Raw genomic sequence first — 24,912 nt, forward strand, 5'->3', positions numbered from 1 at the left:
TACAGTTACACATATGAAATATTTATACACTGGTTTGAGGAAAATAATGGCAAACTGTCTTCAAAGGGGCTCTGTCACAAAAAGAATGTGGGGTGTCCCACACTGCCCACTACGCACTGTATTAAGCACTGAACTCCAATCAGTTCACAGAATATGAATGATCTACTCTGCTGTTTGCAGTGCAACATGTATTAATGTGACACAATGATCATGCAAACAGTAAAATTTATCAAGTGCCCACACAAGGAAAGGAACTTCAGAAACTTTTGTAGGAACATGCCAGTCAACACTGGCCTGAGGATATTTGGATTTGCTGATGAGTGTAGCACAGTTATATTTTTTGGCATTCTACACAAGACCACTTGATTAAAGAAACAATATATTTATCATCACCCTCTAAAATAAACAATATTCTCTGACCCCCTCCCCAGTCAACCAGCAACAAGACAACACACACACACACACACACACACACACACACACACACACACACACACACCACTAACCTTCACTGGACTTGACACATCTGAAAATGTAAGCCAATCAATGATCTCTGGGTCAACACCAGACAATGTAGCACATCTTCTCATGGATTCAATAACTGTATTGAATTCTCTTCTGTTTTTTTCAAAGTCATCAATCTTATCCTGTTTTGGGGCACGCTGTTGCTGATGATCTGATGTAACCTGAACCTGCTGCTCTCGTTCATCCTGAAAAATAATATTTTGTCTTATGTTTCAGTATGAATTTAATAACCAAGAAGAGCAATAGATTTCCACCATAAATCCTTTCTTATTACTAAAGTACCTTCATACTCATCATTTGAAACATCTTCACATTTGTCAGTTGTGGTTTTCTTCATTCTCATCCCTTCTATTTTTTTTGCAATTATTATTCTAACTGTTTTTCATAATCATTTGAAACGTTTTCTAATAATCAAACAATGATAAATCAAGGATGGAACGTAACAACACTGAGTCGCAGATAGGTACAACGAAACGACTGTCACAAAGTGTGCTTCCGCAATCATAATATCGTTTATTAATAATTGTCATATCTAGCATTTTCAATTACTTTAATGTTCAATTCTGAAACACATTTTTATTCATCGTAGTTGTTTCCCATTTCTGAGAGCTGTTTCTAGACTAAGATATATCACTAATAACCATAACAACAATGTAGCAAAATTTTGGAGATTTGTAGTAAGTCCTATGGGACCAAACTTCTGAGGTTATCAATCCCTAGGCTTACACACTACTTCATCTAATTTAAGCTAACTTATGATAGGAAAACACACACACACACACACACACACACACAAACACACCCATGCCCAAGGGAGGACTCGAACCTCTAACAGGAGGAGCTGCGCGAACTGTGACAAGACATCTTAGACCGCGCGGCTACCCCGTGTAGCTGTAGCAAAATTAATCAACAGTATATCCAAATTACAATCAATGTCTGTGTAATTATAACCACAATCTGAAACATATGAAACATGGGCCTTAAATGCTGGATTCATCAATACTTTACTAATAATTTGAGAAAAGCAACACCATGTACCAATTCACAAACAGTGAAAGATGTTATTACCTGTTGTACATGAGAGAACTGGTACTCACTGTGCATTGTGCACTGATCATGTTTTTAAGATGTCTTGCAACATACACACAAACATAGCTCTTTTTGAATAAAGTTCCAGGAATGTGTTGAAAAAAAAATTTCTATTTCATGGTTTAATATTTTCATGGTGTATAACTTTGCTATTAGTAGCTCAGCTGAAATCACCCACATTGCCTCAAATGCTTAAGAATCACTATAGTCTACACTGAACTACGTCACACAACAAAAGGTCATATGTGACCAATTGGCACATTTGTATATGGACTGTCATGTCTGAAGAAATATTGTTATACAGTGCACTGAGCAGCAGCCTGCAGTAAATTGAGACAATAGAAATTGACACACTTGTAGCAGGATTCCACTTATGCAAATGCTCAGGGTGAAGCTGCACAGTCTGTTACTGACCTGCAAATGACACACACACACACACACACACACACACACACACACACACACACACACACACACTCACAAGTAATATACACATACACATCTATATAAATGTGTGTATAAACAAACATATTCATTGCCAGCTTTGCAGTCACTATACCAGTATAATAATCATCATGCCCAATGATTGCTTACATCTATTAGGCATGTTGGACATTTTGTGAAATTTCAACTCACACATGAGAATGAATACACAATCATGATTGTGTAAAATAAATGAATAGGAGACTAATTTGCAGTCTAATTGTGAAAATTTATTTCAAACAGGTTGCCTCTGTAGCAGGAATGCCATGAGTCCACGATTGTACTCGTGAACTCATGTACTTGCGTCCCTTTGTGAGTGATTCTCGTCCTAAGACACTCAAGTGACAAGTGGGCAGCAGTGGAAATTTGTCAAGTTGATGAGCACACAGAGATGGCAAATTTGGAGATGATGTCACAGGACTCGCTGCAGAGCTTAAAAGAAGTATATGGAGCACATTTCTGATATCTCTCTTTCTCTCTCTCTCTCTCTCTCTCTCTCTCTTTCTTTCTCTCTCTGAAGTTTCATAATATAGCAATTCATGTTGTTTCACATCACGTGCATAGTTCCATTATGGTACTATAAGTTCAACAGAGACAATAATAGCAGTTCAAGACATTAATTTTTTCTTCTGGAATAACAAACACCTCACTCTTAGATCCCCATTAGTATCTAAAGAAATTGTTTCATTATTGACTGCTAATGCCCCAAGTCATCTTTCAAACATTTCGCTTGACAGACAGAAAGGAACGATTATCCCCTCTCCCTTCCAAAATTACCCCACTCCTCCAACCAACGGATAAGCATGTCACAGAAAGCTTCAAATGTTATGAAAGAAAAGCATAAATAAATATGGTACTCGGCAGCAAAGAATACAAAAATATTCAGCAGAAAAAAAATAAATAAATAAATTTGACTTACAGGAAGCTTGAAATAACCTCCTTCCTTCAGGTGACTATCAATCCACCCAAAGAACTAATAAACAGCTACTACTACTTCAAGGTTACCCTCCATTCAGAGGCTGTTGCACACAGCAACTGTTATATTGACTTGTAAATAATAGATTTCAGCTATCAGTCGTCCTTTGGAATTTTTATTGGCAGATCTAGAATTCAGCTAGAAACTAGCCATTCTCAATGCACTATCATTTTTGATAAATGCATTGATGGCTAGTTTCTAGCTGAAATCTAGATCTGCCAATAAAAATTCCAAAGGACGACTGATAGCTGAAATCTATTATTTACAAGTTACTACTACTGCTACTACTTTGTGCTATGTCATCAGCTTCCCATGTCATTGTTTCATATTTGTAGCAATGCTACTGGTACAATATATTTTCATACAAGATCAGTTATCCAAACATCTTCATCCCAAACTGTTTCAGGTACCTAATACTCTACTGCATTTAAAAAATCCAGTTCTGTAACTATTAGAAGTGTGATGGGAATTCAGACATGAAGTCCCCCCCCCATCCAAAACAGAGTCATCAAGTTTCCTGCATTGCCATGCTTGTTCTGCTGTAGATGTGATTTTGATCCCTCTCATTCCTTACATACAGTTTCTCCATCAATTCTATATGGAACAATATTGGTATGGCAGTCAATTTAATCATGTGAATATTTCTAGCTATTGCAAGCTGTACTGTATTTTATACAGTTGTGGGTTAAGAACAATTCTTTGGTAAATTCTGCCTTAAGAAACCCTACATTAGAGAAAACAACTGTTTGATAGCAACACTGACCAATTCTGAATACCAGCAGCAAACATATTTTAACATATTTTAAATGACGGGATATATCTAACAAGTGTAAAAATGCAACACTGGAGGGACCAGGTAGGAATATCAACAATATTATCCAGGTAGGAATATCAACAATATTATGTAAAGGATGGATTGCTACTCACAGAAAAGATGGCATGCTAAGCTGCAGAAACTCACAATGAAAATATTTCACCCATTAAGATTATGGTCGAAGCCTTCATCAGAAGTAAGCACACATTCACACAAGTCAGCACAGCAATCACACCTCACACACATACAACTGATATCTCCAGCCAGAATGCAACAGTCATGTTGAACAAAAGCAGCAATCCAGAGTGGGGTGGGGTAAGGGAAAGGTTAGCAGGGTACGGGGGGAGGGGTGGGATGGGGGATGGAGAAGGGTGCTTTCTGGCAGAGCAAGGAGAAACTACATTGTGGCAAGACAAGGCTGCCAGGTGCAGTAATCAGGAGGCTGCGGGGAGGGAAGGGGGATGGCAATGGTGAGTGGGAAACGAGAGAGGGGCAGAGAATGGGAAAAAGACTTGTGGGTGCACTGGCAGAGAGTGGTGCACAATGAGGGTGAGGGGTTATGAACTAGGAGGTGATGTACAACAGAGGAGGTGGAAACTGTTGGGTGGAGGGTGTGGCAACAGTAAGTTACCATAGGTTGAGGCTGGAATCAATTAGGGAATGGAGAACATGTTGTAAGGGTAACTCCCATGCGCGCAGTTCACATAGCTGGTCGTGAAGGGGAGGATACAGATGGGCCGAGTTGTGAAGCAGCCATTCAAATTAGCATGTGCTGTTCAGCTGCATGTTGTGCCACGGGGCAGTATATTTTGTTCTCGGCCACACTTTGGTGAAGGCTTGTACATCCCGTGAACAGCTGGTTGGTAGTCATATCAATATTAAAAGTTGTGCAATGATTGCAGCACAGCTGGTATATAACTTGGCTGCTTTCACAGGTGACCTGGCTTCTGATGGGCTAGGGTAAACCTGTGACAGGACTGGTTTAGGAATTGCTGGGGGTGGGAGGGTGGATTTGGCAAGTCTTGCACCTGGGTCTTCACAGGGGTATGATCACTACGACAGGGTTTGGGACTGGGAATGGCATAAGGATGGATCAGGGGTAGGGTGGGCAACAGACCTCCACTCAGGGAGGGATGGGAAGGATCTTGGGTAGGATGTCCCTCTTCTCATGCCATGATGATAGGTAACCAAAGCCCTGACAAGGGAAGTGGTTCAGATGTTCCAGCCTGGGGTGATATTGGGTGATTAGGAAGGTGCTCCTTTGTAGCTGTTTCTTGTGGGTGGTGGGAGGATCAAGGGTGTGTGTGGATATGGAATTGGAATCTGTTTGCGGATTAGTCTGGGGGTAGTACCTGTCTATGAAGGTCTCTTTGAGAGCTTCAGCATACTGAAAAAGGGAGTTTTTATCACTCAAGATACACCATCCCCATGGAGCAAGGCTGTTTGGGAGCAATTTGTTGGTGTGGAAGTGTTGGCAGCTCTTCACTGTACATACTTTTGATGGTTGTTGATTTAAAATGGGCAGAGGTGTGGATGGAACCATCAGAGAGCAGGCAATCAGCATCCAGGAAGGCGGAACACTGGGTTAGGCGGGCCACTTGAAGAGGATGGGAGAGAAGGCGTTGAGGTTGTGAAGGAATGAGGAGAAGGTGCTTTGGTTCACGAGTCCATATCAAGAAGATGTCATCAATGAACCTGAACCACACCAGAGGTTTGGAGTTTTGGAAGGATAAGGTTTCCTCCAGATGGACCATAAACAGGTTGGCATAGGGGGTGCCACATTGGGTACCCATTGGTGTGCCTCAGATTTCTTTGCATACCTTCCCTGCAAAGGATAAGTAGTTGCAAGTTAGGATAAAGTTAGTAAGGTGTATGAAGAACGTGGTAGTGGATTTGGAGTCTGAAGGATGTTGGGAGAGGTAGTGCTCAATAGCTGTAAGACCATAGGCATATATGAGGAAGTGTTGTCATCAGTGATACAAAGGAATCCAGTTGAAAGGCTGAGATTGGTGGATAGTCAGTGAAGGAAGTGGTTGGTCTCTTTGACGTGGGAGGCTAGATTTCGGGCAACTGGTTGGAGGGATTGGTCAATGGTGGCTGTAATTTTTTCATTGGGGGCACAATAACCAGCTACCCTGGGGCACCCAGGACAGTTGAGTTTGTGCATTTTGGGGTGCATGTAGAAGGTGGGCATGCAGGGTGAGGAGGGAAATGGCTTCAGGGGAGAGGTTCTACAGGGTGTCCGAAAAGATTTTCCCTGATTACATAAATTGATAACTCAGGCTAGAAGTAAGATACAAATATGAAACTTGTGTCGAATTGTTTACAACTATCAAAGTTTTTTTTTTCTGTTTTAGGTTCGCAGTACGTAAGTAGTGGATGAGGTTCAGTGCCCAAGAAGCCATGTTAACCAATCAGGGGAAGGCACAGTGTATCCTGTGGTACCATGACACAGGATCACCAACCACATGGTACCATGATACACAATCACCAACCACAGTGCAGAGACACTTCCAAACAACATTTGGAAGGAATCCACCTGATGTCAAGAGCATTAAAGCCTGGTATGAGAAGTTCAAGAACACAGGATCGGTTGCTGACCTTCCGAGGTCTGGTCGACCAAGAACCTCAGCAGACAGGGTGGAAGCTGTAAGGCAGTCTTTTCTGCAAAGTCCGAAAAAATCGGTGCGCAGGGCCTCATGTAAATTACAGATGCCAGAAAGCTCTCTCCATGACATTTTACACAAACGTTTATTGTTTCGTGCGTACAAAGTGCAAATCATTCAGGCCTTGTTGCCCAATGACAGTACACGTCGATATGACTTTGCGGTCGAAATGCTATCAAATACTGAGGACGATGATGGTTATCTCAGAGGAATTGTCTTTTCCGATGAAGCGATGTTTTTCGTCAGTGGAGTAGTGATGTGTGGAAAAAACTTTGATAGTTTGTACACAATTAGACACCAGATTCATATTTGTATCTTAGTTCTAGCCTGAGTTATCAATTTATGTAATCAGGGAAAGACTTTTCAGACACCCTGTATATCTACATGTATAATCAGCAAACAACTGTGAAGTGAATGGTGAAAAGTAGGTCTGTTGTAAAAGTTATTAGTTTTTTTCCCATTCCTTTCGTGTATGGAGTGCAGGACGAATGATAGTCTAAACGACTCTGAGCCAGCTGCAATTAAAGTGATCTTGTTCTCACGATCTCTACGAGTGTGACATGTAGGGTGTTGTAGTATATTCCTATAGCCAGTTGGGTTGCGTTGTTTGGGGAAGGAGACCAGACAGCGAGGTCATCGGTCTCATCGATTAGGGAAGGATGGGGAAGGAAGTCGGCCGTGCCCTTTGAAAGGAACCATCCTGGCATTTGCCTGGAGCGATTTAGGGAAATCACGGAAAACCTAAATCAGGATGGCCAGACGCGGGATTGAACCGTCGTCCTCTCGAATGCGAGTCCAGAGTCTAACAACTGCGCCACCTCGCTCGGTCCTATAGCCAGCTCTCGGAAATTTGTAAATAGCCTGTCTCAGGATAGTTTACGTGTATCTTCAAGAGTCTGCCAGTTCATTTTCTTCAGCATCTCTGTGACACACTCCCATGGGTCAAGAAAGCTGTAACCATTTGTGCTGGCTTCCTTTCTATGTGTTCAATAGACCCTGCTAGTCCTATTTGCTAAGGGGCCACCACACTTGAGCAATATTCTAGAATGAGTCGGATGATTACTAGAGATGGATTATATGCACCATAAAAACCTTAAAATAAGCTTGCAAATGCTTTAAAATGCATAAAAAGTGTTGAAATATACAAGATCAAATAATAAAAAAACAAGGTAGTTACTGCATGCATTATATCTCAAAGTCAAACCAGAGCACATCAGTTACAAGAAAGAGCACCCGCCAAGCGAAAAATCGGTACATTTAGAACACTGATATCATTTTCTGAATACTTTCTGATAGAGATTAGGAAGGGAGCCTTTCTGGGATTATTTTCTAAAAATTTGCAAAATGGGGACACAGACCATGTTTCAATAATTGTTCCTTCTTTGCTATTGTTGTCGGTAACAAGCAGATGCGATGCGAGTGATTCGCAGCAAAACAATCGGTATGTACAGGTCCAACTTCAAGATATATCGCACGCAGAGGGTCATGCTCAAAAACTCTAATATTTTATTTAAAAAACAACATACAATCATGAATTTTTTGGACAGCATTAACTTTTAATTAATGCTTTAGGACCAAAGCATCATTTACAATTTATTTTACATTTTTCTACTATTATAAGCAAATGACCAAGTACTGTTCCAAATGTTCGGTAGTAAGATCGTGTCTTCGATCATTCAAAACATTTTTATAAGCAGAAAAGGACCATTCTGTATCAACTGAGGTAACTGGGCAGTATTTGCATTTGGATGCTATGTTGGCACTTATTGTTTCTGGTAAAAGTTCACCCGTCCTATTAATGAAACTATCAATTTAGCACAAGGGTTCAAAAGCTTGGGTTATTGTTTACAATGTTTTCAAACTTTATTTAAGTTTTCTTGGGAATACCTCTGAGAATGAGGAGTTCACTAAAATAATTTCATTCATTAACTGAATAGATTCATTCAACACCAAACCTTGAGTTCCAAGCTTTTTAATACTTGCAGGCATATGGGAAAAATGAGTGCTAATCACAGCAATGTCTTTCTTTAATACTGGAATCATTAAAAGTTTCCTTGCACTGGCAAACCTCTGCAGTATCAAAGTCATTTACTACCCCTCTAATGGCCTTGAAATGTTCATTGTAAAACAACACAGCTTCGACCCATGTACCCCAATGAGTTACCACTGGTTCTCTGTAGCTCTTGATGTGAGTAGGAGCCTTTAGAAACACCTTCTTTGAGGATGAAATCAGTTTATTTACATTCACAAATATGGAACGTACTTCTTCAGCAAAGAAGACTCTTCTTTTAAAGAACCAAAAATTAAATTTGCAATGTAATGGCCACAAGTGTCTGTAGTTCCGTCAACTGAAATCCAGATAATGCTGCCCTGGAGTTCATTGCGCATTTCTTCCAAAACATTTACGTAAACTAAGCAATGTTGATTCATCTGGTATATTTTGATTTAAGCAATAATTGCGCAGGAAGCCTCTAGGGATAGGGTTTGTAAGTTTGTGAAGAGGAATATTGCTTGCAATGAATGCTTCACATAGATCCATGTTAAACTGACTTTTTAGGTAACTTTTGAGGAAATCTCTGCTACTGCAACTTGCCACTGTCAGAAGTTGGTGTCGTGGTCCTTTCTTCTGCATTCCTGTGGTATGAAGACTTGTCTTGACATGCTGGTCTATTTGAAACTTTTCTTTTCTTTTCTTTTTTTCTCAATTTTGCACGAAACATTTTTCTCGGCAACTCGATAATATAAAACAATTCTGTCATACAAAAATGTTCCAGGATGACCAGTTATCCACGAAATAACATTTCATTTTTCAGGCGGCATGGCACATAACACATTACACAATACACGTAAACACATTCAACTGTTTACAAGTAAACAGAAAGCTAAACTGAAACAATGAACGTGCAACTAAAAGATTGCATATTTTAATTTAATTGTTGCCAACATGTACGATATGACAGCAGAGGGGATTAATGGGGCTGCTGGCGCAGGAGCATTGACTCTGTCTGCCTGTTCCTGCTTCTCTTCTATAATGATTTTGCTAGGCCGTGGCCCCTCGCTTAGCGATTGCACACAGTTCTAGGATGCAGTCAATCTGTGGGACATCAAAACTAGATCGAGCTGGAGACAGCCCATCTAAATTTTTAAAATATTGTAAACATAGAGCAAAAATATGCATTGTCACTAGTTTTTAGTTAAAATATGCAATAACCAGTGAAAAAGGAGACTAATATGCAAATGCATAAGCAACATGCAAATGCATATAATCCGGTCTCTGATGATTACATTTTCCCAGTATTCCACCAATAAACTCAAATCTGCCATGTGCTTCACCCACAAATAAGCCTATACGATCATTTCATTCCATTTCATATTCCTACAAAATATTGCATTCAGGTATTTGTACGAGCTGGCCAATTCCAACAGTGCTTCGCTGATATTATATTCATAGCAAACTCTGTTTCTTTTCATTTTGTGAAGTGCACAGTTTTACATTTCTGAACATTTAAAGCAAGTTACCAATCTCTGCACCATTTTGAAATCTTATCCAGATCTGACTGAATATTTATGCAGCTTCTATCACACAGTACTTGATTACAGATAACTGTATCATCAGCAAAAAGTATGAGGATGCTATTAATATTGCCTGCAAGGTCATTAATATGCAACATGGACTGCAATGGTCTCATCACACTTCCCTGGGGCCCAACTGAAGTTGTTCTACATCTGATGTTGACTCTCCATCCAAGATAACATGCTACCTAAAGATCCTCAATTCAGCCACAAATTTTGATTGATGCACCATATGATGGTACTTTTGACAACTTGGATGTGGTATTTAGTCAAATGATTTTGGAAATCAAGAAATACAGCATCTACCTTACTGCCTTGATTCAAAGGTTTCATTACGTCACGTGAGAAATGTGAGACCTGGGTCTTGCATGATCGTTGTTTTTTGGACCCATGCTGAGTGCCACAGAAGAAGTCATTCTGTCTGAGATACCCCATTATGTTTGAACTCAGAATATGTTCTAAGATATTGGGAAGTAGTTTTGTGGATCACTTCTACTAACCTCCTCGTACACAGGTGGAACCTACGCTTTCTTCAAACTGCTGGACACGGACCTAAGCTTTCTTCCAACTACTGGGCGTGGTTTTTTGTTCGAGAAATCTATGATACCTTACAGTTAGAAGAAAGGCTGACTCCATTGCAAATTCCGTATAGGATCTGACAGACATTCCATTGGGTCCTGGAGCTTTGTTCAATTTTAATGATTTCTGGCATTTCTCAACACCACTGACACTAACACTTATTTCACTCATCTTTCCAATGACACGATGATTGAATTGTGGCAATTCCCTTGGTTCTACTTTGTAAGGAACATCTGAAAACAAACAGAGTTAAGCTTTTTAGTTTTTGTTTTGCTATCCTCAGTTTCAGTTCCTGTTTTATTCGTATTGTCGTCATCAGCCTTTAAATAGGACCAGCATTTCTTCGGGTTCTGCAAAAGATCATTTGACAATATTCTGCTATGGCTGTCATTGAAGGCTTCACACATTGCTCACTTGACAGCCAAACACTTTTCATCCAGTATCTATAGTCATATGCTTTGTTTTACACCTGTTATGCAGTAGTCTCTGTTTCTTTGAAAGTTTCTTTACGATGACTGTATACCAAAAATGGTTCATTTCATTACGAACTGTTCTACAGGGTGCATATCTATCCACCTGCATGGTCAACTATTCTTTTAAACTTGAGCCATAGTTCCTCTACATGTTCCTGTCCGGTGCTGAAAGTTTCGATTTTCTCATTGAGATATGACACTACTTACTATCATATATACCTTTCTACTTCTTTTAGTTGCACTCAGTATTCTAGTAATCATTGTTGCCACAACTGTATCACTGTGACTGACACCAGTTTCAATGTGGATTTCCTCAAAGAGGGCATGTCTATTTGCTGACATTAGATTCAATGTATTTCCATCATGAGTGGGATTTCTAACCATTTGTTCTAGGTAGTTTTCAGAGAAGGCATTTAGTGAAGTTTCACAGGATGTCTCATCACGCCCACTCTAGTAAAACTGTAATTTTCCCAGTTGATTGTTGGATGACTAAAGTCTCGACTGATGATTACAGTATGATTGGGGAACTTACATACAAGAAAACTGAGGTTTTCTCTAAAGTTCTCTATTACATCAGAAGACAAGTCTGGTGGGCGACAGAAGGACCTAATTACCATTTCATGCGCACTCCTGGTACTGAGGTTTGCCCATAAAATCTCACACACAGCTTCAATTTCTATATCAGTGGCTCTGAGTTTCTTATCTACTGTGACAAGTACACCACCTCCATTTTCCTTCAGCCTATTCTTTCAATATACACCTAAACTTTTCCCAAAAATCCTACTGCTATTAATTTCAGGTTTCAAAGTTTTCTGAACCTTTCTGGGTCACTTACAGCAGCAGTTATCTGGACTGGATAGAAAGTCTCCTAAGCTAAGAAACCCTAGTGTGCGCCCCACACACTGTCAGCTACTTGGGTAGTAGCCTCCACTGCGTAGAGCACATCTGACCCATTTAGGGGGACCCTACAGTTCTCAAACCTATGGCGCAAGTCCAGGATGTTGCAACCCAGCTTGTGACACAACATTCAAAGTATCTGGTTCAGTCCTTCCACTTGACTAGAACAAGGGGGCCATGGGGCCACAATCAGCTCCGGGGACAATGCTGCAAATTGTGAGCTTCGCTGAAACTCTGTGTGCACAGATGGTCTTCTCATCTTTCTCTGCCAGTCATTTGGGAACCCAGATGACAGGCATCATTTGTTCAAACGTTAATCACAATTTGCAGTTGGTTCAACCTGTTCCCTCAATGGCTGCCGGAACAGAATCTTCAGCATGTTGATTGGGGCACCCAGGTACACACACAGTGCACCTGGTGCTCTTTCCTGCCCCTTGCTGCTATTTCCCTAAGGGGTACAATTTGTCGTCGTATGTTTCAAATGCCAATGGTTAATGGACCCCACCCTTTCATGTTTGCCTCCCCTTGATGCAGGACAAAACAAGTTTTGCCAAAACAGAAGAAATGAATACCACTGACTCCGTTTCGGTTCAATGAAAGACAGCACCTTGAACTTGTTGGTTAGGGGGTCAGTATAACACCCCAGGTCTTCCCTGCCCCCCACCCCATCTACACTGTACACAACACCTAGATTAACCACTGACATGCCCCTCGCAGTAATGTGGATGAATAATGACAGATCCAGCATATCCTGCAGAGGAGACAGGATCCAGAGGAGAGAACAGTACTTGTGGTATCTTTGGTAATGGTACCATATGAACATGACTCTAGGAAGCTCTTCCAACACCCCAATTTGCAGCAGTTTCCAAATGTTTCATAGTCCTCAGGGCAATTTCCAGCTGTTAATGAACATCAACCAACACATCCTCTGTTTGAGAACAGCATTCACAGTTGGGCTGCGTTTTGGCTGGTTCATTGAATTACAGCGCAGTGAACAAATAACTTTAAATTAAGCCTGCAGACTATCTTTTAACCTGCTTAGCTAAAAAATTATTAATTCCCTTTAAGAACTGAAACAAATACGAAAAACAAGATTTCTATTAAAACAGGAAAACCTGTGGCAAAAATTACTAGTTTCCTATAACTTTTTGAGGTTAATTTTGTTGTTAACAAATTTCAAAACAGAGTTAATTTATGATAAATGAAGAAAACAAGATGTAAACAGTATGTTAGTTACAATATCAGCTACAGTAACTAACGCACTTCTGGGAAGCCAAAGGCTTTAAGCAGGGACTGGAGGTTATGTTGGACTTATGGGATGGGATCACTCTGGCAGAATTTATAGGTGGAGACAATGCCACACCCCCACTCACCCCCAATCCTCCCACCACCCCCAAGAGCCAACTACAAAAGAGCACCCCCCCCCCCCCCCAATCGTCAAATAACATTCAGGATTTGAACAACTGAATCACATCCTTCATCAGGGCTTTAATTATCTATCATAATGCCCTTTAAGGAGGGACGTCTGACCCAAGGTCCTTCACCAGTCCTCCTAAAGAAGTATTCCTTCTCCCACCTAACCTTCACAACATCGTAGTCTGTTTCTACGTCACTCCCAATCCCAACTGCCTGTCACAAGGATCATATCCCTGTGGACAACCCAGGTTCAAGACCTGACCACCAATCTCCCCCCCCCCCCCCCCCCCCCCAGCACTTCTTACTCCAGTCTTGTCACAGGCTTATCCTACCCCATCAGACAATGAGCCACCTGGGAAAGCAGCCCTGTCATAGACCAGCTCTGCTACAATCACTGCACAACTTTTTATTTTGGTGTGACTACCTACTGGCTGTCCCTGGGATGAACAGCCACTGTCAAGCTATAGCCAAGAGCAAAGTGGATCACCCTGTGCCACAACATTCAGCTGAACACAACATACTTTATTTGAATCACTGCTTCATAAGCTGGGCCATGTGGATCCCCCCGTCAACCACCAGCTTTTATGCTTCCACCATACACTCCACTCCCGAAATTATCCTGGCCTCAAACTATAGTAACCTACTGTTTCCACATCCTCCACCCAACAGTTTCTGTCCCCTTTGTCCTACAGCCACCCCTCCCACACAATTAAAATCCCAAATACTCAGTGTGTGCCACTATCTGCCCACACACCCACCAGTCTTTTTTCCCTTCTCTCCCTCTCGCCTTTTCCATCCCCACCCCCCCTGCCACATTATGCCCGGCAGCCTTGCCTTGCATCCTGCATGCTCTGCCCGCTGCCGGACAGTGACCCCCCCCCCCCTCCCCCCAACGGTACTATGCAAACCTTCCACCTACCCCTTCCAATTGCTGCTATTGTTCAACATGACTTTGCATTCTGGCTGGAAATAGCGGTCATTAGTGCATGATGTGTGCTTGCTTGTGTGAATGCGTGTGTTTTCTTTTCTGACTGCGGCATTGGTTGAAACCTAAATGTGTAACAGTCTTTTCGTTGTGATTGTCTCCAATTCAACGTGTCATCTTTATGGTGAATAACAATCTATCCTTTTCAAAACATTGTTAATTTCAAACTGATATAAGTCATTGGAAATTATGTTACCACGAAATGAAGCAATGAGGAAATGCAAGTAGGAGGGAGTGATGTAGGTAAGTAATGAACATCCATTACCATAGCTCTGACATCAAAATTCATCTACATCTACATGGATACTCTGCAAATCACATTTAAGTGCCTGGCAGAGGGTTCATCGAACCACCTTCACAATTCTCTATTATTCGAATCTCATCTAGCGCGCAGAAAGAATGAACACCTATATATTTCCGTACGAGCTCTGATTTCCAGGTGATCATTCCTCTCTATGTAGGTCAGTGTCAAAAAAATATTTTCGTATTTGGAGGAGGAAGTTGGTGATTGGAGTTTCGTGAGATTTCATCGCAATGAAAACGCCTTTCTTTTAATGATGTCCAGCCCAAATCCTGTATCATTTCTGTGACACTCTCTCCCATATTTCGCGATAATAGAAAACATGCTGCCTTTCTTTGGACTTTTTTGATGTACTCCATCAGTCCTATCTGGTAAGGATCCCACACCGTGCAGCACTATTCTAAAAGCGGACGGACAAGTGTAGTGTAGGCAGTCTCCTTAGTAGACCTGTTACATTTTCTAAGTGTCCTGTCAATAAAACGCAGTCTTTGGCTAGCCTTCCCCACAACATTTTCTATGTGTTCCTTCCAATCTAAGTTGTTCGTAATTGTAATACCTAAGTATTTAGTTGAATTTATGGCTTTTAGATTAGACTGGTTTATTGTGTAACCGAAGTTTAGAGTTCCTTTTAGCACTCATGTGGATGACCTCACACTTTTCGTTATTTAGGGTCAACTGCCACTTTTCGCACCATTCAAATATCTTTCCTAAATCGTTTTGCAGTTTGTTTTGATCTTCTGATGACTTTATTAGTCGATAAACGACAGCATCATCAGCAAACAACCGAAGGCGGCTGCTCAGATTGTCTCCAAAATCATTAATATAGATAAGGAACAGCAAAGGGCCTATAACACTGCCTTGGGGAACGCCAGAAATAACTTCTGTTTTACTCAATGATTTTCCGTCAATCACTATGACCTGTGACCTCTCTGACAGGAAATCACAAATCCAGTCACATAACTGAGATGATATTCAAGCAGGCAATTTCACTACGAGAAGCTTATGTGGTACAGTGTCAAAAGCCTTCTGGAAACCCAGAAATATGGAATCGATCTGAAATCTCTTGTCAATGGCACTCACCACTTCACTTCATGTGAATAAAGAGCTAGTTGTGTTTCACAGGAACGATGTTTTCTAAGCCCATGTTGACTGTGTGTCAATAAATTCGTTTCTTCGCGGTAATTCATATTGTTTGAGCACAATATATGTTCTAAAACCCTACTGCATATTGACGTTAAAAGTATGGGCCTGTAATTTAGTGGATTACTCCTACTACCTTTCTTGAATACTGGTATGACCTGTGCAACTTTCATCTTTGGGTATGGATCTTTCGTCGAGCAAATGGTTGTATATGATTGTTAAGTATGGAGATAATGCATCAGCATACTCAGAAAGTAACCTAATTGGTATACAGTCTGGACCAGAAGACTTGCTTTTATTAAGTGATTTAAATTGCTTCACTACTCCGAGGATATTTACTTCTACGCTACTCATGTTGGCAGCTGTTCTTGATTTGAATTCTGGAATATTTACTTCGTCTTATTTTGTGGAGGCGTTTCGAAAGGCTATGTTCAGTAACTCTGCTTTGGCAGCAATGTCGTCGATAGTATCTCCATTGCTACTGAGCGGAGAAGGCATTGATTGTTTCTTGCCGCTAACATACTTCACATACGACCAGAATCTCTTTAGATTTTATGCCAGGTTTTAAGACAAAGTTTCATTGTGGAAATTGTTATAGGCATCTCGCATTGAAGTTCGTGCTAAATTTCGAGCTTCTGTAAAAGATCGCCAATCTTGGGGATTTTGTGTCTGTTTAAATTTGGCAGGTTTGTTTCGCTGTTTCTGCAACAGTGTTCTAACCCGTTTTGGGTACCAAGGAGGATCAGCTCCGTCATTTGTTAATTTATTTGGTATAAATCTCTCAATTGCTGCCTATACTATTTCTTTCAATTTAAGCCACATCTAGTCTACACTTATATTATTAATTTGGAATGAGTGAAGATTGTCTTTCAGGAAGGCGTCAAGCAAATTTTTATCTGCTTTTTTTGAATAGGTATATTTTTCGCTTATTTTTCGAGGATTTGGGGATTACAATATTCACACTCGCTATTACAACACTGTGTTCACTAATCCCTGAATCGGTTTTGATGCTCGTTGTTAACTCAGGATTATTTGTTGCTAAGAGGTCAAGTGTGTTTTCACAACCGTTTACTATTCGTGTGGGTTCATGGACTAACTGCTCGAAATAATTTTCAGAGAATGCGTTTAGCACAATTTCAGATGATATTTTATGCGTACCTCCGGAATTAAACATTTATTTTCGCCAACATATCCAGCATAAATTAAAGTCACCACCAACTATTATCGTATGAGTTGGGTACGAGTTTGAAATCAGGCTCAAGTTTTCTTTGAATCTTTCAGCAACTATATCATCTGAATTGGGAAGTCAGTAAAAGGATCAAATTATTATTTTATTCTGGTTGCCAACAATGACCTCTGCTGATACTGACTCACAGGAAGTATCTACTTCAATTTCGCAACGAGTTAAACTACTTCCGACAGCAACAAACATGCCACCGCCAACCATGTTTAGCCTTTCCTTTTGGAACACCGTTAGGATCATTGCAAAAATTTTGGCTGAGCTTATATCCGGCTTTAGCCAGCTTTCAGTGCCTATAACGATTTAAGCATCAGTGCTTTCTATTAGCGCTTGGAGCTCTGGTACTTTCCCAACACAGCTACGACAATTTACAACTGTTATACCAATGGTACCTGTATCTACGTTTTTCCTGTGTTCAGCCTGTACCCTTTGTGACTGAAGCCCTTCTTGTGTTTTCCCGAGACCCTCTAACCTAAAAAGCCACCCAGTCCATGCCACACAGCCCCTGCTACCAATGTAGCCACCTCCTGCATGTAGTGGACATCTGACCTATTCAGCGAAACCCGAAACCCAGCCACCCTTTGGTGCAAGTCGAGGCATCTGCAGCCTACACGTTCGCAGAACCGTCTGAGCCTGCTGGTTCAGACCCTCCACTCGACTCTGTACCAGACATCCACAATCGGTCCTGTCGACTATGCTGCAAATGGTCAGCTCTGCTTTCATCTTGCAAGCAAGACTGGCAGCCTTTACCACTTCTGTTAGCCACTCAAAACCAGAGAGAATCTCTTCTGATCCAAAGTGACACACATCATTGGTACCGACGTGAGCCACCACCCGCAGTTGTCTGCAGGCTTGGTTGGCCACCGGTGAGGACCAATCGGAGAACTCTGACGTGCTGGATGTCCATTGGATCCCCATGGCCGGCCCACAACAGTGGTGCCCATCCACTGCAACCTCAAGCAGTGTAACCGAAGCCATCACAGCCTGAAGCTGAGAGCGAAGTGTCACCAGCTCGGCTTGCATCCGCACACAACAATTGCAGTCCCTGTCCATACTAAAGGCCGTGGAAAACTAAACTATGCAGATAACGGATTATCGGCACGTGCTGTGCAACTCTACTGTAGACCCTGACGAAAACGCACGAACTGTGTCTAGTAATACGCAGATATTCAAAAACCTATCCACCGAAGCACTCAGGTGAAACTAAATAATTTGCCCTTGACTAGGAACTTTTAATATGTCACAAAATCGATTTACTTTCCGACGCAAACAAAAACGTGACAACTGTGGCTATTAGACATTAAATTTACATGCAGAAACAAAAGAAACTGAACTATTAAAGCACACAGATGGCAAATGGCATTAGGAAAGGATGTCCTGCAGAAGAGGCACTTTGTTAAGAATGACAAGTATCAATTGTGGAAGTCTAAATTTCATTATAGTATGTTCATTATTCGTTATTGTGTATTCATTATAGTCAATAAATTATCTTAATGTCAATTAAACTGCCCAAAATATACCTTTTGTTGTGTAGTTACAGGACAGTTCTGATGCTGTATTAAAGAAAGAGCATGTAGCCCCTCTATTTGAGCTAGTCGTAACCTAGATTCTTCAAGTGACTCTAGCAGATTTATTTCTGCCTGGAATTGCAAATGCAAAGCTTCTGGTGGCATCTGGAACAATGCGTTGGACTGAGATTAGTATTACGAATAAATGCTTGTATAAAGAACATGTAGCAGATCTTACACTGGAACAGATTGGCTGGGGGGAAAATGGATTTGAAACCTTGTGTTTCTCATGTAAGTTTAATGAATACAGATGAATGTCGTCTTCATAAATTTTAGAAACCGCGACGTATGATCTGAATTTCTTTTTTTTTAATTAATAAATGCTCTATGCAGGGGTTCTCCCAATGTTGGTTTCCCTCAATGTCAAATACTGTTTCAGAGATGGACAGTAAGCAACATTTTCTGTTATTCATAATAGTCCAGAAACTGCAAAAACAGCATGTTGATGTGATAACATAGAAATACTGTTTAACAAAAGTTGCCACATGAAATTTAATGAAGCTAGCAATTTTGCCCCTGGACATTAACCCATTTATGCATACAAAAAATGTGCAAGTTAGCTACATTTATGTAGTTTTAGCAGTGAAACACTTCTGTAAAAGAGCCACGTTCTTTGTGTGTACAAACTGCATTTGTTTGGTATGTGGTAAAGTGCACTAGGTCACAAACTCGTAAAATGAAAGTATGTTTGGGCCGCTAAAATGTTTCTCTTAGTTAGTGAAACAGTTTAATGTTATAATATTACAATTTTAATTCCACTGTGATCAAAAGTATGCAATACTGAGTGTTCATACATGTATGTGTCCATGTATAGTGCTTTCTTTCCTATGCTATATATGAATAATACATTGGTTTTCCCATATAGACATGGAGAATTGCTTAATTTCATTACATATTTGTAGGTTTTCATGATCATTAACTCAATGAAGACAAACTCTTCCACAATAATATCTTAGACACGACTGACACATATAGCTGAAATTGTATACATCTCAAGTGACAATTTTGAAGAAATTAATGAAATTATATTCCTGCACACCACACTTCCTCACTTCTCAATGATGTCTTTAGAGGATGCGACAGACAGAAAATAGAATTCTTCTAGACAGTCTTCTATGCTGTTTCCCCAATAACTGCCCAGAATGAAGTGAGGAAAATAAAAGCTACGGGAAGAGAACACACATATTTCCACTGCTCTATTATGATGTTGATATAAATAAATACTAGTAAAAGCAATTTTGTGCTTTTTTTACTCATGTCACTGTGATGAAAAAATCAAATAATACATTTGTAGAAAGCAATTTTGTGCTTGACCAGAATGAAATATTTACTCTGCAGCGAAGTGTGCACTGACATGAAACTTCCTGGCTGATTAAAACTGTGTGCCGGACCAAGACTCGAACTCGGGACCTTTGCCTTTCGCGGGCAAGTGCTCATGCAGGAGAGCTTCTGTGAAGTTTGGAAGGTAGGACACGAGGTACTGGTGGAATTGAAGTGGTAAGGACGGAGCGTGAGTCGTGCTTGAGTAGCTCAGTTGGTAGAGCAAATGCCTGCGAAAGGCAAAAGTCCAAAGTTCTAGTCTCAGTCCAGCACAAAACTTTAATCTGCCAGGAAGTTTCAATCTTGCACTTCTTTACTAATGTCACTGCGATGAAAAAAATCAAATAATATATATGTACATCTGGGCCAAAATTCATGTAACAGCCTCCTCTATTAAATGTCCAATACTTACTAAATTACTGTCTCTTAGTCCTAAGAAATTGCTCTTATAATATTCTATAATGTAGAAATTTACACATTAAGAATATCCATTCCACTATCACATGAACAACATCAGATGAAACAAGTAAAGCAAGGTACACTATTACACATGTCAATATCTGTAATACAAATACCAGAAGAGTGTTTCTAAATGAGAGCAAGAAATTACCATTTTTCCTGATTCCAATACTTTGTGAAATTTGTGTCTGTTGCGGCTCCAATTTGCAGAACTGCCAGAATGAGAAGACCCTGTCTTCTTGGTTTCAGTTTCAAGTGGAGTTCCAGTGCACTGTATGGATGACTTTTCTGCATGACCTCCATCAGAGATGTCTATGCTCGACATTGTCTCCTTAGAGTTGTTGCTGTTTTTTGCACTATGATCTGATTTTGTCTCTGTTATGTTTTTCTTGTAATGTGTTTCACTTTCATTATTCTTTGTCCTATTATTTGTTTCAGAGGGAAATGAAGTTTGAGGAGATGACAAATGTACTGATGCTTCTATCCAATCTGCCTTGCTTGTTGGCAGTGAATTCTCCCTTTCCTTCACACCAGATAAATACGGCTCTTTGGAATTAGAAGGGATAGAAACTGTTTCATTTTCTGAACTCCTACGCTTTCTAACAAGATGCACATCTGGTAATGATAAACTTTCACTGTTATTTCTAAGGCTACATGTCAGTGAGTGTTCTTTATCACTACCTACTATTGATGATTTGGCTGAGGATTCACGTGTCTTACCCTGGTTTCTAGAGTGCTGTGTAATATTGGTTTTATTTACTGTACTGAGGTGTAAAGATCCAATTCCTTTTTGCTCTGGCTCTTCATTTTCAATCCAACCAGCTTCTTCAGAAAAGACATAGCTTTTATCTGATCCACTTGTCTTTCTATTACCTGATCTTCCTTCTGCATTAGATAAGGAATTCTCCTTTGAACTACATAGTTGTACTGCCTGCACTTTTTTCTTATTTTCTGTGGCAGGGGCAACAGTATTTGTATGTACAATTGCATTCTCTTCCACCCAGAAGCCTGAAGTACACACTTCTTTGTTTTGATCTAGAGTACTCTTATTGTTCCCTTCAATACCACTTTTATCACCTGCCAATGTCCGATCTGTACAAATGTTTGCAGTTTTTGTTTCAACTTTGGCATCCAAGACTTTAAGGGCTAAAAGTTTTTGCCTAACAGCTGTCATGACATTGTACGGACATGGTTTGACAGGCTCTAGTTCAAGCCAATCTGTTGGTTCACCAGTATTCAATTTGCTTCCACTAAGATCTTCTTTGAACCAGGTCTCTTTCTTTGTGCTGTTATGATGTTGTTCTTCCTAAAACAAATAACAATCATTAAAAACACAGGAAAACTGTTAATGTGTTCTGGTGGTTACTCACATTACATAAAGTAATACAAGTAAGATAGTTTATACTATGTTAAGGCCAACATAAATACTTGTAATTTGTTAACAGAGGTGTCTTTCTTGGTGGTATGAAGCAAGATTTGCTAGTAATTTGAGTATAAGAATACAGCCAGGATTTAAGCTTCTTGCCTCCTATTCTTCTTTTTTACTCCAGTAATCTGACTTACAGTTGTGGTAATTTTATGTGCAACTGATTAACCTGGTATGAGACTTGCTTGGAAAATAACAACAGAACAGAAAAAAATAGTTAAAGTTTCACTTGCAAAATAAGTGACATTATACTCCCTATAATTTGTCTGGCATGTCACAATTCACCCATTTCACAAAGAGACACCCATTTCATACTGAGATCACTATTTGCAACACACTGAGATGGACAATTAAATTTGAGTTTTTCACAATGCAACTGAGAATTTTGAAATGACTTACACAAATGCAACTGGGTAGCATCCTTGACAACTGCTGATATCTTGAGAGGCAAAAGGTACAAATGAAACAAGAGATCACAGTGCATGCAAATTTAAACAATCAGTGGGTGGTGTTTTGTCAACCAGGAAACCAAAAGATGGTACATGCAGAAAGACCACACACACCGTATACAGTAGTACCACCAAATAACCAAAGATAAAAGACTTTATCAGTACTGAAATATTAACAAAAATATGACAGCAAGCATTGATAACTCTGCCCTTCTGTTGACTGATTACAACATTTTTGTATTGCAGTAGGAATGTGATAACAGCATGAGGTGTCACTGACCCTTTTTTAAGAAAGATGATGATGAGATGTTGGTGAGGGCAAACATTCATCTGACATCCACTATAAATCCACACTGGAAATAAGAAAACACGACTCTTGTCTTAAGAAGCCAACAAAGCTGCTGGTTCACCGTCTGTCTGACCAATTTAGACAGAATATCCATGTCAGTGAGGGCATCTTCAACTGTCCATCTCATACATATTTCTACCCAGACTCAAGACTGTGACAGTCATGATTTACCTCCATTGGGTTGGGTACTGTCCCCTCACACCAGATGTGATTAAAGTCAGTAAAAGTTTGGTGTCAATAATCCACAGATAGATGATTTAGCATCTGACTGTAGATTATATCAGATCATTGTGATGTGTAATGGCCAAGGGCAAGAGTGCTATTTATTGAAAAGGGCATTATATGAAGAGGCATGTGTTTTTCACAAAGCGTGAAATCACAAAATTTTTACAAATTCTGCTCTGAATGCGAAACCATTTACCTTTACGCAAAATCGCACAATAATCGACAGAACTGCATGGAATCACATCATTTGAAGTTAATGGTGGTAACTCAATTCGAGTTATGACAATAAAATCCAAATATCAAAGACAATCGATTCTTCACCACTTCATTGTATATCAGTACCTTATATTGTATCAAGTCCTGCTAACTTCATTTCCTGTGCAAGGCAGAAAGACATTCAACAATGTCCAGTGCATTTTTTGATCTGGCCTTGCATTGTGTGTTTGAAACTGTTGCTCATCCCATCAGTGCATTCAGTTTATGTTTTTTAAATTTTTTGTGCTGCAGTTTATCACTATAGTGGTGACAGTTTTTGCTCAAGAAAAATAATTTCCACCAGAAGGATTTTACGTGTTTGACAAAATTAGAAAGATACTTAGGTGCAAATACTGCAATGTGTGAATTGAGTGACACAGAAAGGACACATGCCTAGAACATATTAATAACAGTTTTTCCCATAAGAAGAACAAGAAGGTGGCAGTAACGATTAACGAGGTCAGATTTCAAAAGACAAGTTATTCTCGCAGACGTCAGTGTAATGGCAAAACGAGTGAAAACCGAAAAGGAAAAATTCATTTTATCAACAACTGCAGCTTTCATTGTAGCTAACATTCCATTGGAAAAAGCTGATCACCTAAAGCTGAGAGAATGGATGAACAGGTATATATCAGGTTTGTGCAATAGGACATTGCACATTGCACATTTTTGAGTTTAACTTATATCGGTGCTGGTTTCATTGCTGGGCTTCAGATCAGCAATCTTCCTTATGTTATTAAAAATAGAAGGACATGGTTTTATGTAAGGAAATATTTCAGGGAAGGAAAATAATTCCTTCATGCTTGCTTAGAACCCACCATCTCACCTCAAAATGTTTCTTACTTTTATGACAAGAATGAAGCAGACACCTTGTGAATCAGCAATATTTAGACTTTCTGTTCTACAAACTGTCACACGGCAGTAATTTTAAAATGTAGAAATAGAGTGACATTCTCAACCTAACGAAACTGTCACGCATAAGGATTTTATAATGTTTACAGCATGAAATTTTGGGATGATGTACCAAAGCTGGCAACCCTCTATTTACGTGTGCACGAGTCGGCCACGATGGTGCGTGATTGCCGCATGGTTCCTATGTAGGCAATCAGAAGCCCCAACATTGAAGCAAAACCCATATTTTTTCATGATATCACTTACTTTATTTACGTGGGGACTGGAATAAAATTGAATATGCTTTCTGTACACTGTATGTTAATTATCATTATAATATGAAGCATGGCAAAATATGAGAACTAGTGAACTGAAATCATTGAACACAAAAGCAATCGCAGACGCAATGTGTGCGGCACAAATGACAACTGAACATAGGCAGTTGCATTTCAGACAGATTTCAGTGCCCCGTGGAAAATTAGTAGCCATGTGGTTATGCTCTTTTTTCAGTTCAATGATATTTAGGCTTATGCTGGGTACATTATTCATTTCAAAGACATGGAAATTAATAATTTAATTCCTTAAATGGTGTTAAATAGCACTCTAATATCATGTCTATTGACATTTTTAAGGTGCTGGAAACTTGGTTTCAGCTGGAAGACTGTGGGTAGGTTCTGTGCCTCGAATCATCATAGAGGAGAAGGAAAGATCAAAAGAAGCTGTTAAAGATGAGAGAGTTTCAGTTTATTGTGATGAAATGATGGCCAGAAAAAAGCAGTGTGTGTTTGTGGTTCTGATAAACGTACTTAGTTG

The 24,912-nt window shown here is 39.9% G+C and overlaps 1 protein-coding gene across 1 annotated transcript in view; it reads right to left on the reverse strand.

The window, feature by feature from the left end:
• The window catches only part of LOC124795978, a 258,146-nt gene extending 235,969 nt beyond the window's left edge, over positions 1-22,177 (reverse strand). Inside the window, exons 1-4 of the mRNA XM_047260060.1 lie at positions 22,160-22,177; positions 20,656-21,810; positions 18,678-18,830; positions 507-710 (exon numbers count right to left, since the gene is read on the reverse strand). Of these exons, the coding sequence (XP_047116016.1) occupies positions 507-710; positions 18,678-18,830; positions 20,656-21,810; positions 22,160-22,177 (1,530 nt within the window). The remainder of the gene's footprint in view (positions 1-506; positions 711-18,677; positions 18,831-20,655; positions 21,811-22,159) is intronic.
• Between the last annotated feature and the right edge of the window lie 2,735 nt (positions 22,178-24,912).

The sequence above is a fragment of the Schistocerca piceifrons genome, chromosome 4, assembly GCF_021461385.2.
Source record: "Schistocerca piceifrons isolate TAMUIC-IGC-003096 chromosome 4, iqSchPice1.1, whole genome shotgun sequence".
NCBI lineage: Eukaryota > Metazoa > Arthropoda > Insecta > Orthoptera > Acrididae > Schistocerca > Schistocerca piceifrons.